A 13,064-nucleotide genomic window follows, 5' to 3' on the forward strand; every position below is an offset into this window, starting at 1 on the left:
TGAACCAAGGTGGGAACACAGTGTTAAATGTTGACTGTGATGGTGATGAAATAGTAGTATGACAAAATAGTTTTAACTCAAGTTCCACTTTTTAGTCTTTCTGTAGTTTCTCTTATACCGCGACTGTTGAGTTTGTTTGACATACAGACCATCTGAAACGCAGTCCTGATGGCATTAGCTTAAATTAATTAATTAATAATGCTGTTTCATGCATTCTTACCTGCTATGAAGATGAGATAAAGTAAGTCTGTCATTCTTGGCTGTAGTTACAGACATAACAGAAATTTAGCTAAAAACTCCCAAAAATTTCCATTGTGGTTAAATGACATTTTATCAAAACTAAGTCCAATAAACATCCACTTGTGAGTTTGTGTTTATTTGTAGTTTATTTGTAAACAGGAAGTGTAACTTCTTTCAAAGCAGATGCTCATATGTAACCCGGTGACCTTTCCCCCGTGGTCTTGATCAGAGGAAACAGACTGTAGGTTTGACCACAGTCTTATTTCAGCATTCTTCTGCACAGGACAGTGTAAGCCCCGCTGTGTTTGACCTTTTTATAGTACTGACACACACACACACACACACACTCTCACTCACAGTCTTGGCTCAGGTTGTTGCTGCTGATGCAACAGGACAGGTGTTGGACTTGCAGCTCCAGTGCTCATGTTTAATCAACGTCGTGCATGTTTAATGACAGGAGTGGAAGCGTGGTCAGTCATCATCTTTATGACACGCTGCGGTGTCTCCTCGTCATCGGCGGGATTACGTGCCCAGAACACAGACGGGTAGACGGTGTGGAATTTAAAGGCAGAGATGTTTAAACAGCAGCCAGCTCTACATTCCTCCTCCTTCCCTCATACTCCCTCTGCTTTAGTGAACCACTCCTGAAACTCACTCGTAAATTAGATTTTTGTGAACACAAGACTCGTGTTTGCCAACTTGCTCGAGCTGGCGATGATATGTCATTCAGATGACACAGTTGCGGTGTGTGGAGGATGCAGTCTATTGTCTGCTGTTGTTTAGGCAAGACAGGAGTTGAATTTTGAACCAGATTGTTTTCCTCAAATCCCAATTTAGTGTTTGTTTCGAGCTGTGTATTTCATGGGATTGTGGTTATAAATGAAATATTCTCTAGACTGAGTTTCCAGACATTTAAGATTCGAAACAGTCAGCAACACCTGGTAGCATATTTGTTTGTTCGCTGTAAGGGCACAGAAGGTTGCAGTTGCAGATGTAAATCATTTTAGCAGAGTGTGTTGGGTTTGTCTCATCCTAGTGACACTGACAGAGACCAATGCTCCCTCCTCTTCTCTCCTTCATTCCTGCCTCCTTCCCTCCCCACCCCTCCTGGCCCTCCAATGATTCCTCGTGGTGAACTTCCAGTCCTGACAGCTCACATACTGGAAGAGGAGGAGCAGACTCAGGACATCTGTGGGAAGTGAGATTACTGTATGAAACAGGCCTCCCGTCCTCTGCTGACCCCAGCCACCACACTCACGGTTCATGATACCACGCAAACGATAGTGACAAAATGAATATTTGGTTATTTTTTTGCCCTTTGGCATTTCAGGCCTAGGATTTGAGTTGAGGAGTTCAGATGTATGATTTTCCTGGTTTTATTTTATTTTCCTCTCATGTGCAATGTGATATGTGTGCCAGATGCTGCCCAGAACACCTTGTTTTGAAAACCATCTGAAATGGCTTAAACTCTCAAACATTTTCAGGCCTGGAACTTATAGCAGGAACATTTTGTGGGCTCATTCTGATATTTATTTCATCATACAGCTTTCCTGTTTGGCTGCCTAACATAACCTTAATGGGACATAAAGAAAAAGCATCACACAACAACAAGTACAGGGTTTTTAGCCATGTGTGGATCTACGGAGGGCTGTGTCTGTCAGTCGGTTTGTCCACCACTTTAATCCAGACTGAAATACCTTAACAACTGTTGGATGGATTGCATTCATGGTCCCCAGAGAATGAATCCTTCTGACTTTGGTGATCCCCTGACTTTTACTCCAGTACCTCCATGACGATGAAAGTTCTGGTTTTTAGTGAAATGTCTTGACAGTTATTGGATGGATTTCCATTAAATTTGAAAATATGAAATAATTTGGTGACCCCTTTTAGGGGAACTCAACCATTTTTCCACATCAAAGTCTGTTTTAAAGGTGTTGGGGAGGACTACTGCATATGTGAAAAAAGTTGTATAAAGCCTTTTGTTGCTCGAGGGAGCTGTGTGAAGTCTGATAAACTGCCTGAAGCGATGTCACCTGAGTCAGCGTCGGTTGGGTCTGAAGACTACAAGTTTGAAAATGGAAAAAAAAATCTGTTGGTGTGGAGTTCAAAAGAAGTGAGCTGAGCTGACCTCTGTAGCCCGCTCCTCATCTCTGCTTGAGGCTAGCAGCACGAGGCTACATTAGCTGCTACTAGCGTAACACATCCGAATCGCCGAACAAACTGTCTGCGGTCAAGTTGCATTGTGGGTAATGTAGGTGCCAGGTTTTGACAAGGAAGAAGAATGTGTGGAATAAAAAAGGCAATAACTCTGGTTTTATAACTGTCCGTTGGGAGTCTGACGATGTTATAGGAGTGCAATGATAAATAGGTGGAGTACTCTTTTAATGTTTCATCTAGCGCCATCATCAGGTCAGAATTTCAATTTGTCCAATACTTTGGTTTATGACCAAATACCAGCAAAACTAATGACATTGTCATCACCCTCAGCTGTACTTAAAAGCAAATGTTAGCATCCTAACACACTAAAGCTAAAATGGTTTAACACGGTAAACATTATACCTGCTAAACATCAGCATGTTAGCATTGTCATATTACAAGTGCAGCCTCACGAAGCTGCTAGCATAGCTATAGACTCTTAAAGTCTTGTTTTATGATATACCAGACAGATGGCGTTTTCTTTCTATCTAATGAGTAAACTTCACCAAAAGATAAAAAGACTGTGGCTTGTAACCAACAACTATCACTAATGTGTACTTAGGGGAATCACTGTCAGCACTTCCAACTCTGCAGCAGCTAACACTACCATCAAAACTACTGGTGGTTGTATTTTAGCCTGTTAATATCAAACACTGCTACCGCAACAACTCTGTAATAGTCATAACTGCTGTCAGACTGTGCATGTCAGTATGAATCCTTAAGTGAGTCTGTCTGCAGGATGCATATATAACTGAAAAGTGGTGACATTTCTCTAGTGCTTCTGTCAGACGAGTTAGATGATACTTTAATTTGAGCTGAAGTTTGAGGGGGTTCAGTTTTTGCCTGGCCAACATTCCTCAGTAGATTTCACAGCACAGACAGATACTTCCCTAATCACCCACACGTGAGTAATTGTTGGTGCTATCTCATTTAGCCTGCCTGCTCACAGTCCTAATGTTAGCTGTGTTTACCAAGGATTGATTTGTCGGAAATGTGAATGCAGGCTTCTGGCAAATGGAAATGGCTCAGGTCTGTTTGTTTCAGTGATGGTTTTCTGTCCACTCTCCATAGAGACAATATACACAATTTTTTCTATTCTTTTCTATATATTTCATGATCCAAAATCCCTACGATTCAGCCAGAAACAGGAAGTTTTCTTTGTGGGAGCATAAGAAGAGAAATCAGATACACTATTTTGCCCCCTGTCCTCTTACATGCACTTATATGCTCTCGCTTCTCCCTAATTTAAGGTAGTGACTGTGTTTTACATGTGGGACATGTTAAGAGAGATGTGATGACATATGTGTCACTTGATGAGACAGGTGTTTGCCTCTGTAGAGCTCCTCAAAAGCAGAGAGGAGCTCAGGCTTCTCAGCTCCTGCCTTGAATACCAACTCTGCAGAAAATGGGTCAATCACCCTTTACTAAAAACTTGGCTGCTTCTCATTCCCCAGGTGGTTAGAAAAGGAAAAAGCAACTTTCTGAAAGGTGGCACGGTGTCAAGTTTTAAAATGAAACACTTGACACTTGAAGGTTTTTATGTTTTGTTTTTTCTGTAAGCGGTGTGAAAAATGCTGTGGGCTGATTTGTGTTCTCCATTTTTCTCCTCTGCCCTTCCCTTTCCTCCTCTTCACAGGCTGTCAGCATCAATAAGGCCATCAACACACAGGAGGTCGCTGTCAAAGAGAAGCATGCCAGGAATATCCTCATATTGTCTGTGTGTGTGTGTGTGTGTGTGTGTGTGTGTGTGTGTGTGTGTGTGTGTGAGGAGAAGAAGTGTTTTTCCTGATTTCTGTGTGTGTGTGTGTGTGTGTGTGTGTGTGTGTGTGTGTGTGTTTAGCCATTCCTCCATGGCTGGAGGGTTAAGTTAGTGCAAGATCAAAACGACAAACTTAGTGTAACCCCATCATCTACACGTGGCCCTGCTGCAGAGCTAATTTAGTCATGTGTGAAACAAAACACAAAGCTGCACATACATAGGGGAGTGCTATTTTTGAGTTTTCTCCCATTTAAAAGGGCAAAACAGTCATCCAAAATCCCAGGGGGAGGAAGAACTAAATACAAAATATCAAGGGCTCATTATTTTTGGGTTTTAACTTTTCAAAAGAGATTGGGGAAATTATTTGTATTTATATTTTTCAATATTAAAAACATGCAATTTGGCTTTTAAAAACACCATCTGCTGTGCAAACACTCTGTAGTTTAACCACATTTAATTATTAATAATTACATTTTACTTAGGAGTGCAGACTTTTGTAGCTCATTTGTGGTTTTTGTCTTTATTTTCAATTACCAAAAGCAAAGTCTGAGCTGTCAATGTTGTAAGAAGACTTAATTTAAAGTGTGGTAATCAGTGACTCTTTTACCAAGAGAAACAACAAATTTTGGCCATGTGGGGACATAAAAGTCCCATAAAAATTCAGTTTAAACGGATCTTGGGATATGGGTTTTCTGTATGAAGATTGGTAAAGATTTATAAAAAAATTAAATAAATTAAAAGGATGCTTTTTAAGTGTATCAGAGTGACGTCCCTGCTAAAGGAAGGAAGAGAACTAAAAAAACAAGAAAAGAGTCACATGTAACATTGGTCATGAGCCAGACTAATGCCACACAAAAGGTGTCATGCACTATAACCCAGTGATCCTTGACTGTCCCCGTCACCCTGCATCTTGGGGACCCATCATGAGAAAGGCGCCCACACATTCTGGGCAGCGGTCAACCGGCTTCCTCTCTCCAGCAACGCGGTGCTCTGCTGGAAGTTCTGCCACGTCTTCCACAAGCTGCTGCGAGACGGCCATCCGAATGTACGTAAAGATGGCGTCCTGTAACACCATAACCATTGATCTGACCTCTTATCTGGTCCACTGTAGCTTTGTCTCTGTCTAGTAACTGTTTGGAAAACTGTGTGATCGCCTTGTAAATGGAGAAGAGTTGTGTTAAAAGTCAGCCACCCGCAGAAAACGTAATACTCAACACTTCTGCTAATGATTAATTCATTATTCAGTTTATGTCACACCTCATCTGTTATATTAACTCTTCTCCCTGGCTTGGTCCCCTTCCTCTCTTGTCTCCTCTGCTGACCCTCCAGGTGATAAAGGACTCCATGAGGAACAAGGCTGATCTAACTGATATGAGCAGGATGTGGGTAAGGACACAGAGTTTATTATATTAATGTGGTCACAGCACGCAGTCACAAGTCTAAGGAGTACGCCTTTATGCCATATTTGATCTTCTCTACTGGTGACTCTGTATTTTGAATTAAAAAAAATTAAACATGGATAAATAATAGACAGATTTTATATGTAGAGAGCTACATGTATTACCCACTGTTGCAGATACCAATCCTTTTCGTATAGTAAAAACGAATCAACATTTAGAAAGAGACATTTAAGTAGTTGTAACTATGTTAATAATTGAATTGAAGCTACATAATTACTGGTAGATAATACTAATATTTAAAGTCCATAGGTGATGTAGGTCACATGGTTTTCCTGCAGCATATCATTGTCTATTACAGAACCAGCTCCTGTAATTTGGCAGTGGCTAAAATGTCTCCAGGAATGACAACTTTTATTACGAGGGAGGAGGGGAAGTATTTCACTACCCTCCTCCCCGAAGAGGTCAAAAACTCCAGCAACACTTGTAGTATGAAGAAGTAGGTGAAGTTGTGCCAGAAATCGCTACGCTGCTTCTACATTACCCTCCACCCCCCCCCAGTCTTTTCCGAGAGGGGCTTTTGACAGCAGCTGGAAACCACCTTTTCTGACATCACGATGGGAGTGTGCAGCAGCCACTTTTGTTGATTTACCCTTAAAAATAACGAGAATTGTAATTTTAGGAAGCTTGTGTTGTGTTTATTAGCATTAGAGTACAGCCACAAACTGTCCTCCTTGTTACAGTCATCAGATCACATGATTTCTTCCAGTCAGTCTGCTGCTGTCTGAGTGACAGACATTGTGGCCCGTGATGGACAAGGCCATGTAAAACATGCCAAGTGTAATTGTCAAAGCTCACAACACATCGCTTGCCAGCCACATGTTGTGGCTAGCAGACAATAATGTTAAATAAGCTAGTCCGCTAGCTTCTCTGTGGGGAATCTAACCTGTTTTTTGAGGTGCCAGAGCAAAAAAGTGAACATTATGTGGAAAGATGACAACACTTGCATTGATCTAAGTGAGTACAAGTCTCTTCACAGACATGTGGTTTATTGTGTAAACTTGGACTGTACTCCATTAAGCCACAGAATCTGAACATTCACTCTTCAGTTTTGTCTTAAGCAACATTGGCTTGGGTGGAGAGCCTGTTCTGTTCTGTATTCCTGGATTTACTTTTTGTGTGTTTATTACTCAGTTTTTGCTGATGTCACTAGGCAGGAGGATACAGGAAGTGTGGTCCCTGTGACCAGGGTCATGGCCTCTCTTTCCTGTTGTGTCATCACCAACCGCACTCCCAGGCTCAAGGGAAAAGGAAGTGAAAAGCAATTGGCCAAATCGCTACTCTATTCAACTTTGTCCACACTCTTAGACCAGGGACATTTTCACACAGAGTGAACTGAACTGAACCTACTCCAAAAGTCAGCTGGTTTATAGTGTTTTTCAGAAAGGTTATTTTGGCTGCTGTGGTATAGTTTAGCCCCACAGTATGAAAATGGCCTTGTGCTCAGCCTTTGCTCACTCTTTTCATGTTTATTGTGTGCTGCCTTCAGCCAAAGTGCCACAATGAATTTCCTCAAAACACCAAATGATTTGCTTCCTCAGAGTTCTTTCACCAGCAAAACCTGCACGTCTTCCAGGAGGGAAAAATATTATTTTCTACCTTTGATCATGTCTCTCCTCTTTCTTTTAATGTCTCTCTTCCCTCTCTTTCGCTCTCCCCCAGGGTCACCTGAGTGAAGGCTATGGGAAGCTGTGCAGCATCTACCTCAAACTGCTCATCACCAAAATGGAGTTTCACATCAAAGTGAGTTTGCCTGGCCTATAAAACCCAGCGCCAGTCTCCCTCGTCACTCATTATCTTTGTCTCAGACTCTCCTTTTAGTGCAAGTGTGTCTCTGCGGGGTGGGGGCTTCATAGAAAATTCTGGCTTTTACACTAATGGCCTCTCAAGAATCTGTAATATAGCCCTTTTATGAGACAGCAGAGCGGTGCAGGGACAAATGAGACAGTGTTGATGCTATCAAATGAAAATGTGGTTAGTTTTTGCTCTGCTGAAGGCTAATTCTCACCTAAGGGTGAGGACAGTTTGGCAAGATGTAACTTCAAAGGACTAATGTGACACTTTGGTGGAGAAAGCCATTGATCAACTTTTTTTTCCCCTCTCTGTCCCCTGTATTTGCTAATTTTGTCGTTATACTTGCTCATACATCAGCGTGCAGGTTAATCTCTAAAATAACCACTGAGCTCACAGAAAAGAAAATACAGATTCTCTCATCACACACTGGATAAAGGACAATTAATCAACAATCAGCTCCTATAAACACAGTCTCATATTAACTTTTAACAAAGCAATGAGCTGGTGAACTAAAAAGGATATCTTCCTGGATAATTCTCACTTGATAAATAATCACTATCTACTGCATATGTGCCTGTTTCCATAGAAATATGGTGCCTTACCTTATTTTAGCATTGTTTTCTCAACAGAATGAGGTGATGTGTAAAATGTTCTTTGGAGTCCTCACACCTGCTCACCACGAGGAAATTTCACTAAACTAATTTGTGTCTAGTTAACCTTCCAGGCAGCAGAGAAACAGGAACAGTTTTCACAGATTTTGGTGCTGCAGTTTTATGTAAATGCAGCGTAACAAGCTGCTTGATTCAGATCCAGGGTTTTGTTTCAACTAGTGAGACAAAATCAAAGAATATCTCAGGAGCAGTCAAAGTCCAAACAAGTTAATAGTAATACAGTTACCCGAGGAATTCAAAGGGTTTCATCTCAAAAACTTACCAGCCAGCAGTGGCGGAGGAAGTATTCAGATCCTTTACTTAAAGCTGCTCAAATCAATATTTTCAATAGATCACATGATTACTTGTATGTGAAAGGGGTAGTTCATAGTAATGAAGGACTCTGCAGTTCCCATCAGCTCTACAGAGCTTTGTATTGACTTTTATCTAATTGTTTTTGGTTTTCTGGCCCACTGTTTTGGTTCGCTCTTGCCACTCTCATCAGTGTTGTTTTTGGCCTATTAAAAACTCTAAATACCTACTGTACACTAGCTGTCCAGCACCAAACAGCAGACAGACAAAGTTAGCTACTAGCTGGTGAACATAGTGGAGCATTTAGCACTTAAAGAACCAGATATTATTCTGAGGAGTTGGTGGAGACCAAAAGCAGAGCTAAAAGAGTGTGAGTATTAGACTAACCTTCATCAGGTGGCCAGAAACACGACTCAAAATAAATTCTATTTATAATTATAATAACTGCTGGATGTGTAAATAAGTTCACCATATATCAGGTGATAATATGTCAATGTTGTGTTCACAACTTGTTCCTGCTGCTCCCAAGTGGCCCGAAAAATCAATTATTGCAGGTTTAAGTAAAACTAGCAATACTGCAATATAAAGATTCAACCAATACAGTACCTGCATTGAAAATGTAATGAAATGGAAATACTCAGGTAAAGTACAAGTACCTTAAATGTGTAGTTAAGTACAGTACTTACTTGTGAATGTACCGGCCAAACTGCCTGGCAAACAACCATGTTTTTTTAATTAGCTAAAGACCAGTTTTATCACCATGTTAATGGTTATAAACATCAGATTCTGCCTGTAAATGGTCGTGTGTTCGTCTCAGATGGACGTTGGGACGGCTTAAAGCTTCCTCTTGCTCGTTGTCTTTTCTTTCAGAACCCTCGTTTCCCCGGCAACCTGCAGATGTCAAACAGACAGCTTGAGGAGGCGGGAGAGAACGACGTCAACAACTTGTGAGTGCGGCGTGTCGCTGCTCCGCCTGTTGTTATTGTGGTTGTTGTTGAGCAGGACTGCTGTGCTGGTCAGGCCCCAGGATCCAGATATTGATGAGTATCATCATCAGTATTATTTCTCAAACTGTGTTGAAAGTGTGAAATAATATTATTATATTGGATGAGTAGTTTAATCATGATTCATACATGAATAAGCCACAATTATTCATTGTGATCATTTTAGAACAGTCGAGAGGTGTTGTTTAGCACAAGTTAGTAAAAGAAAACAGGTGTGTGTTATTTGGGGTGTTTTACTCCAGCTTTGACCATGACTCAACCAATCAGAATGCAAGAAGGAAATGGTCCAGTTATTTTAAAGTAATGTTCTTGAGTTGAGGAAAAAACAGGAAAGCACTTTGGAAAATCATGAGACTGGCCAGAAATCCATTTTTGTCTGAAGCAATAGTGACGTTGGCATGTGAGAGAGAGGAATTACATCCGTGTGAATCTTACACTCCCCGATCAGAGTTTACCAGGGTGATACAATGAAAACAGACCTGTGTGTGTTTCCTGAACGCATGTAACCTCTCTTTGTGTATCTCCCCTCTTTAGCTTCCAGTTGACCGTTGAGATGTTTGACTACCTGGAGTGTGAGCTCAACCTCTTCCTGGGTGGTAAGCTATTCTGGTCTGACTTGTATGCTCTGTGCTTCCAGCTGTACTTATCTGACACACACAAACACACAGATTGATGACGTCTGCATTTTGACAGACATACAGACGCAGTCTGAATGTACTATACATAATGGTGCACAGAAATAGACACTGCGGATGATATCTGTCATCTCACCTCATCTGACTCAGTCTGCTACAACACAATAAGTGCTTACATACTATACCGTTGCCCTTTTGTTGTCTTGGTGAGTCATCCTGGGTTAATGTCTCTTAAAGTATGGACAGGACCAAAAATAGACTGCTGGGATGTGACCAGGAGCACAGAAGAAATGAAAACCTGTGCGCTCCTATTCACAAATGAACAGGAGGAAATTACGCCTCCTCCTGCTCTTCCTCTTTCTAGAGAAAACCATGTCTCTACATTAGTGTTCAGGACAAAACAAGCAACTTTTCCTCATATGATTTTTTATTGATTTATTTATTTTTTTTAAATCCACAACACATCAGAGTCTGTGTTACCTCACGCCCAAATGTCAAAGCCCTTGTCAGCTTCCTCCTCTGGTCTGGTGTATTTTAAAAGCATCTCGTCATCCAGGGGTAAAGAGGCCAGGCCTAAGGTGTGTGTGTGTGTGTGTGTGTGTGTGTGTGTGTGTGTGTGTGTGTGTGTGTGTGTGTGTGTGTGTGTGTGTGTGTGTGTGTGTGTGTGTGTGTTGTAGCTGTGCAGGAAACCACACCTCTGCAGTGCACAGAGGCTCTCAGCGCCTGGTTTTGGGGGTGGTGTGAGCAGGGTGGCAGGGAAATGAAAGAGGGGCATAATGATGGAGGCAGAGAGGGAGTCAGACAATCCCGTTAGTGTTCAGGTTGCTGCTCCAACCTTTTTTTCCCTGCCTTTTTCAATAAAAACGAGTGAGCTGTGGGTTGCTTTCAACCATTTTATTAGTTGATTTTAGTGGCTGAGGCAGTGAAATGAATAGAGAGCGCAGCAGCACGAGTTGATTGATTCATGAAAAATTCATGATTGTGCACATCTGTCTCTCTCTGTGTGTTTGCATTAATAATCACTGATGTGTGCATGTGTGAGTGTGTGGTGACTCCTGCTGTGTTTGTAATGATGCCTGATGGGTTCACACCAGTCTGCGTGAGCGTGTATTGATCTTGTGAATGCATCTTTTGATCGGGTACGTATTTTTCTCTCCCCTCCCAGTATTCAGCTCTCTAGACATGTCTCGGTCGGTGTCGGTGACGGCGGCGGGCCAGTGTCGCCTGGCCCCCCTCATCCAAGTCATCCTTGACTGCAGCCACCTGTATGACTACAACGTCAAGCTGCTGTTTAAGCTGCACTCCTGTGAGTGACACACACCTCTGTTGGTCAAACTGCACAACTACAGACTCAGTAGAAATAGCACACAGTAAAGGTTGCTCAATGACACATATTTACATATATTTTGTTGTTGCATTTTTGCAATATTTCTGCAGTGACTGGAAAACCTTGTTAATTCCAGTCTTGGTGATTTGCATGTATTGACTTCAAGTTAAAGGGAAATGCCACCTATTATAATAATTCACATACAACACAACTTTTTCAGTTGTGAAATCAGTGGTCATCAGTTGAGTTGTCACGCTAAAATGAACTTGTTAACAGGTGTGAATTAGAGTTTAAACTCAGACTTTTGGTGTTGTAGCACTGACGTGTTTGGGTTTTGTGTGTGCTTGCAGGCCTTCCAGCAGACACTCTCCAGGGCCACAGAGATCGCTTCCAGGAACAGTTTAAGAAGTATGAAGTTCACTTGCGGTCGCACACGCTGGCAGAAACAGTCTGTCACGGTTTCACTGTACTCTCATGACCTCGAGGACTGAGCTCTTAGTACCACGTCCAATAAATTTCCAATGTCAAGCTCTTCTGCTCTTCTTCTCACTGTCTTTTCCTCCTTCTGTCTGTCCTTTCCTCTCGTTCTCTCTGTTTCAGGTTAAAGAGTCTGTTCTATCGCTCCAGTAACTTGCAGTATTTCAAGAGGCTGATTCAGATCCCACAGTTGCCTGAGGTGAGGACTGTCCTCACTAAATCCTTACATTTTCCACATTTTAACCACACCTAAGCCCCAAGTTGACCCGTGATGGTTGTTTTGTGTTTCTGGTTACCAATTTGTTAATTAGTTCCGGTCGAAAAGCTCTGTCTTTTGATAGTTTAACTTCATATACCAGTTGTTTATAGACTCTTGAAAATGTCTTGATAGGAGCTCAGATGTCCTTCAGTCCTTTTGTCTTTATTGCTGCATCTCATCATACTCTACGTGCTAAACCTCGCTCTGACAAGTTGCTATGGACACTAAAATTCTGTTACAAGGCAAATGATTAACTCACTTTCATGGAGATACTGGTGAATTGATTTCTCCATTTTGTTGTTTAAACTCATAACAAAAATCAGATTTTCAAGGGGTAAAGACATTTTGGGACACTTCTATCTGCATTGTGCACATCCTTCCCTACATTCTGCGAAAGTTAACAAAAAACATTTAAAAATAATATAGTGATTCAAATTGTGCTTTGTGATTCTTGCAGAACCCTCCTAACTTCCTGCGTGCGTCGGCTCTGTCAGAGCACATCAGCCCCGTAGTCGTGATCCCCGCCGAGTCGTCGTCCCCCGAGTCAGAGCACGTGGTGGAGACGGACGACCTGGTGGACACGGATGTCCCTGTGCTGCCGGTAACTAAACTAAACAAGACAAGTATCCCTGAATGGTACCTTCTTTTGTAGATGGAATGTGAGCTGTTGTAATCAGCAACCAAAAATGTAAGAGGGATGTTGTGTTTGTGGGAGTCATTGGGAGGGAACAAAGTGGCAAACTGAAGGAGATAAACCAGGAAATAACCTGCCAGCAGTGTAGACATGAATAGACTCCCAATATTTTTTAGATTCTTGGTAAGACTACGCTAAACATCTGGTTTATATTTATGCTGGCATGTCATGGTGTTAATTATATTGACTGTCACATAGCTGGCTGTTGAAGCTGAACTTGGGTAAAACATATTTTTCGATAATGACGTAATTAATGGCAT

At 41.7% G+C, this 13,064-nt stretch overlaps 1 protein-coding gene across 3 annotated transcripts in view; it reads left to right on the forward strand.

Moving 5' to 3' along the window:
• hip1 (huntingtin interacting protein 1) overlaps nt 1-13,064 on the forward strand; it is a 46,730-nt gene that overhangs the window by 15,614 nt on the left and 18,052 nt on the right. For all 3 annotated transcript variants that reach the window (XR_006378569.1, XM_044202394.1, XM_044202395.1), the window contains exons 2-11: nt 4,073-4,136; nt 5,098-5,240; nt 5,525-5,581; nt 7,315-7,395; nt 9,279-9,355; nt 9,947-10,008; nt 11,213-11,353; nt 11,725-11,782; nt 11,975-12,050; nt 12,568-12,711. Coding sequence is in view for 2 of the 3 variants with exons in the window: in XM_044202394.1 (XP_044058329.1) it covers nt 4,073-4,136; nt 5,098-5,240; nt 5,525-5,581; nt 7,315-7,395; nt 9,279-9,355; nt 9,947-10,008; nt 11,213-11,353; nt 11,725-11,782; nt 11,975-12,050; nt 12,568-12,711 (903 nt within the window). In the remaining variant the exon portion in view is untranslated. The remainder of the gene's footprint in view (nt 1-4,072; nt 4,137-5,097; nt 5,241-5,524; nt 5,582-7,314; nt 7,396-9,278; nt 9,356-9,946; nt 10,009-11,212; nt 11,354-11,724; nt 11,783-11,974; nt 12,051-12,567; nt 12,712-13,064) is intronic.

Source organism: Siniperca chuatsi, linkage group LG7, assembly GCF_020085105.1.
Source record: "Siniperca chuatsi isolate FFG_IHB_CAS linkage group LG7, ASM2008510v1, whole genome shotgun sequence".
NCBI lineage: Eukaryota > Metazoa > Chordata > Actinopteri > Centrarchiformes > Sinipercidae > Siniperca > Siniperca chuatsi.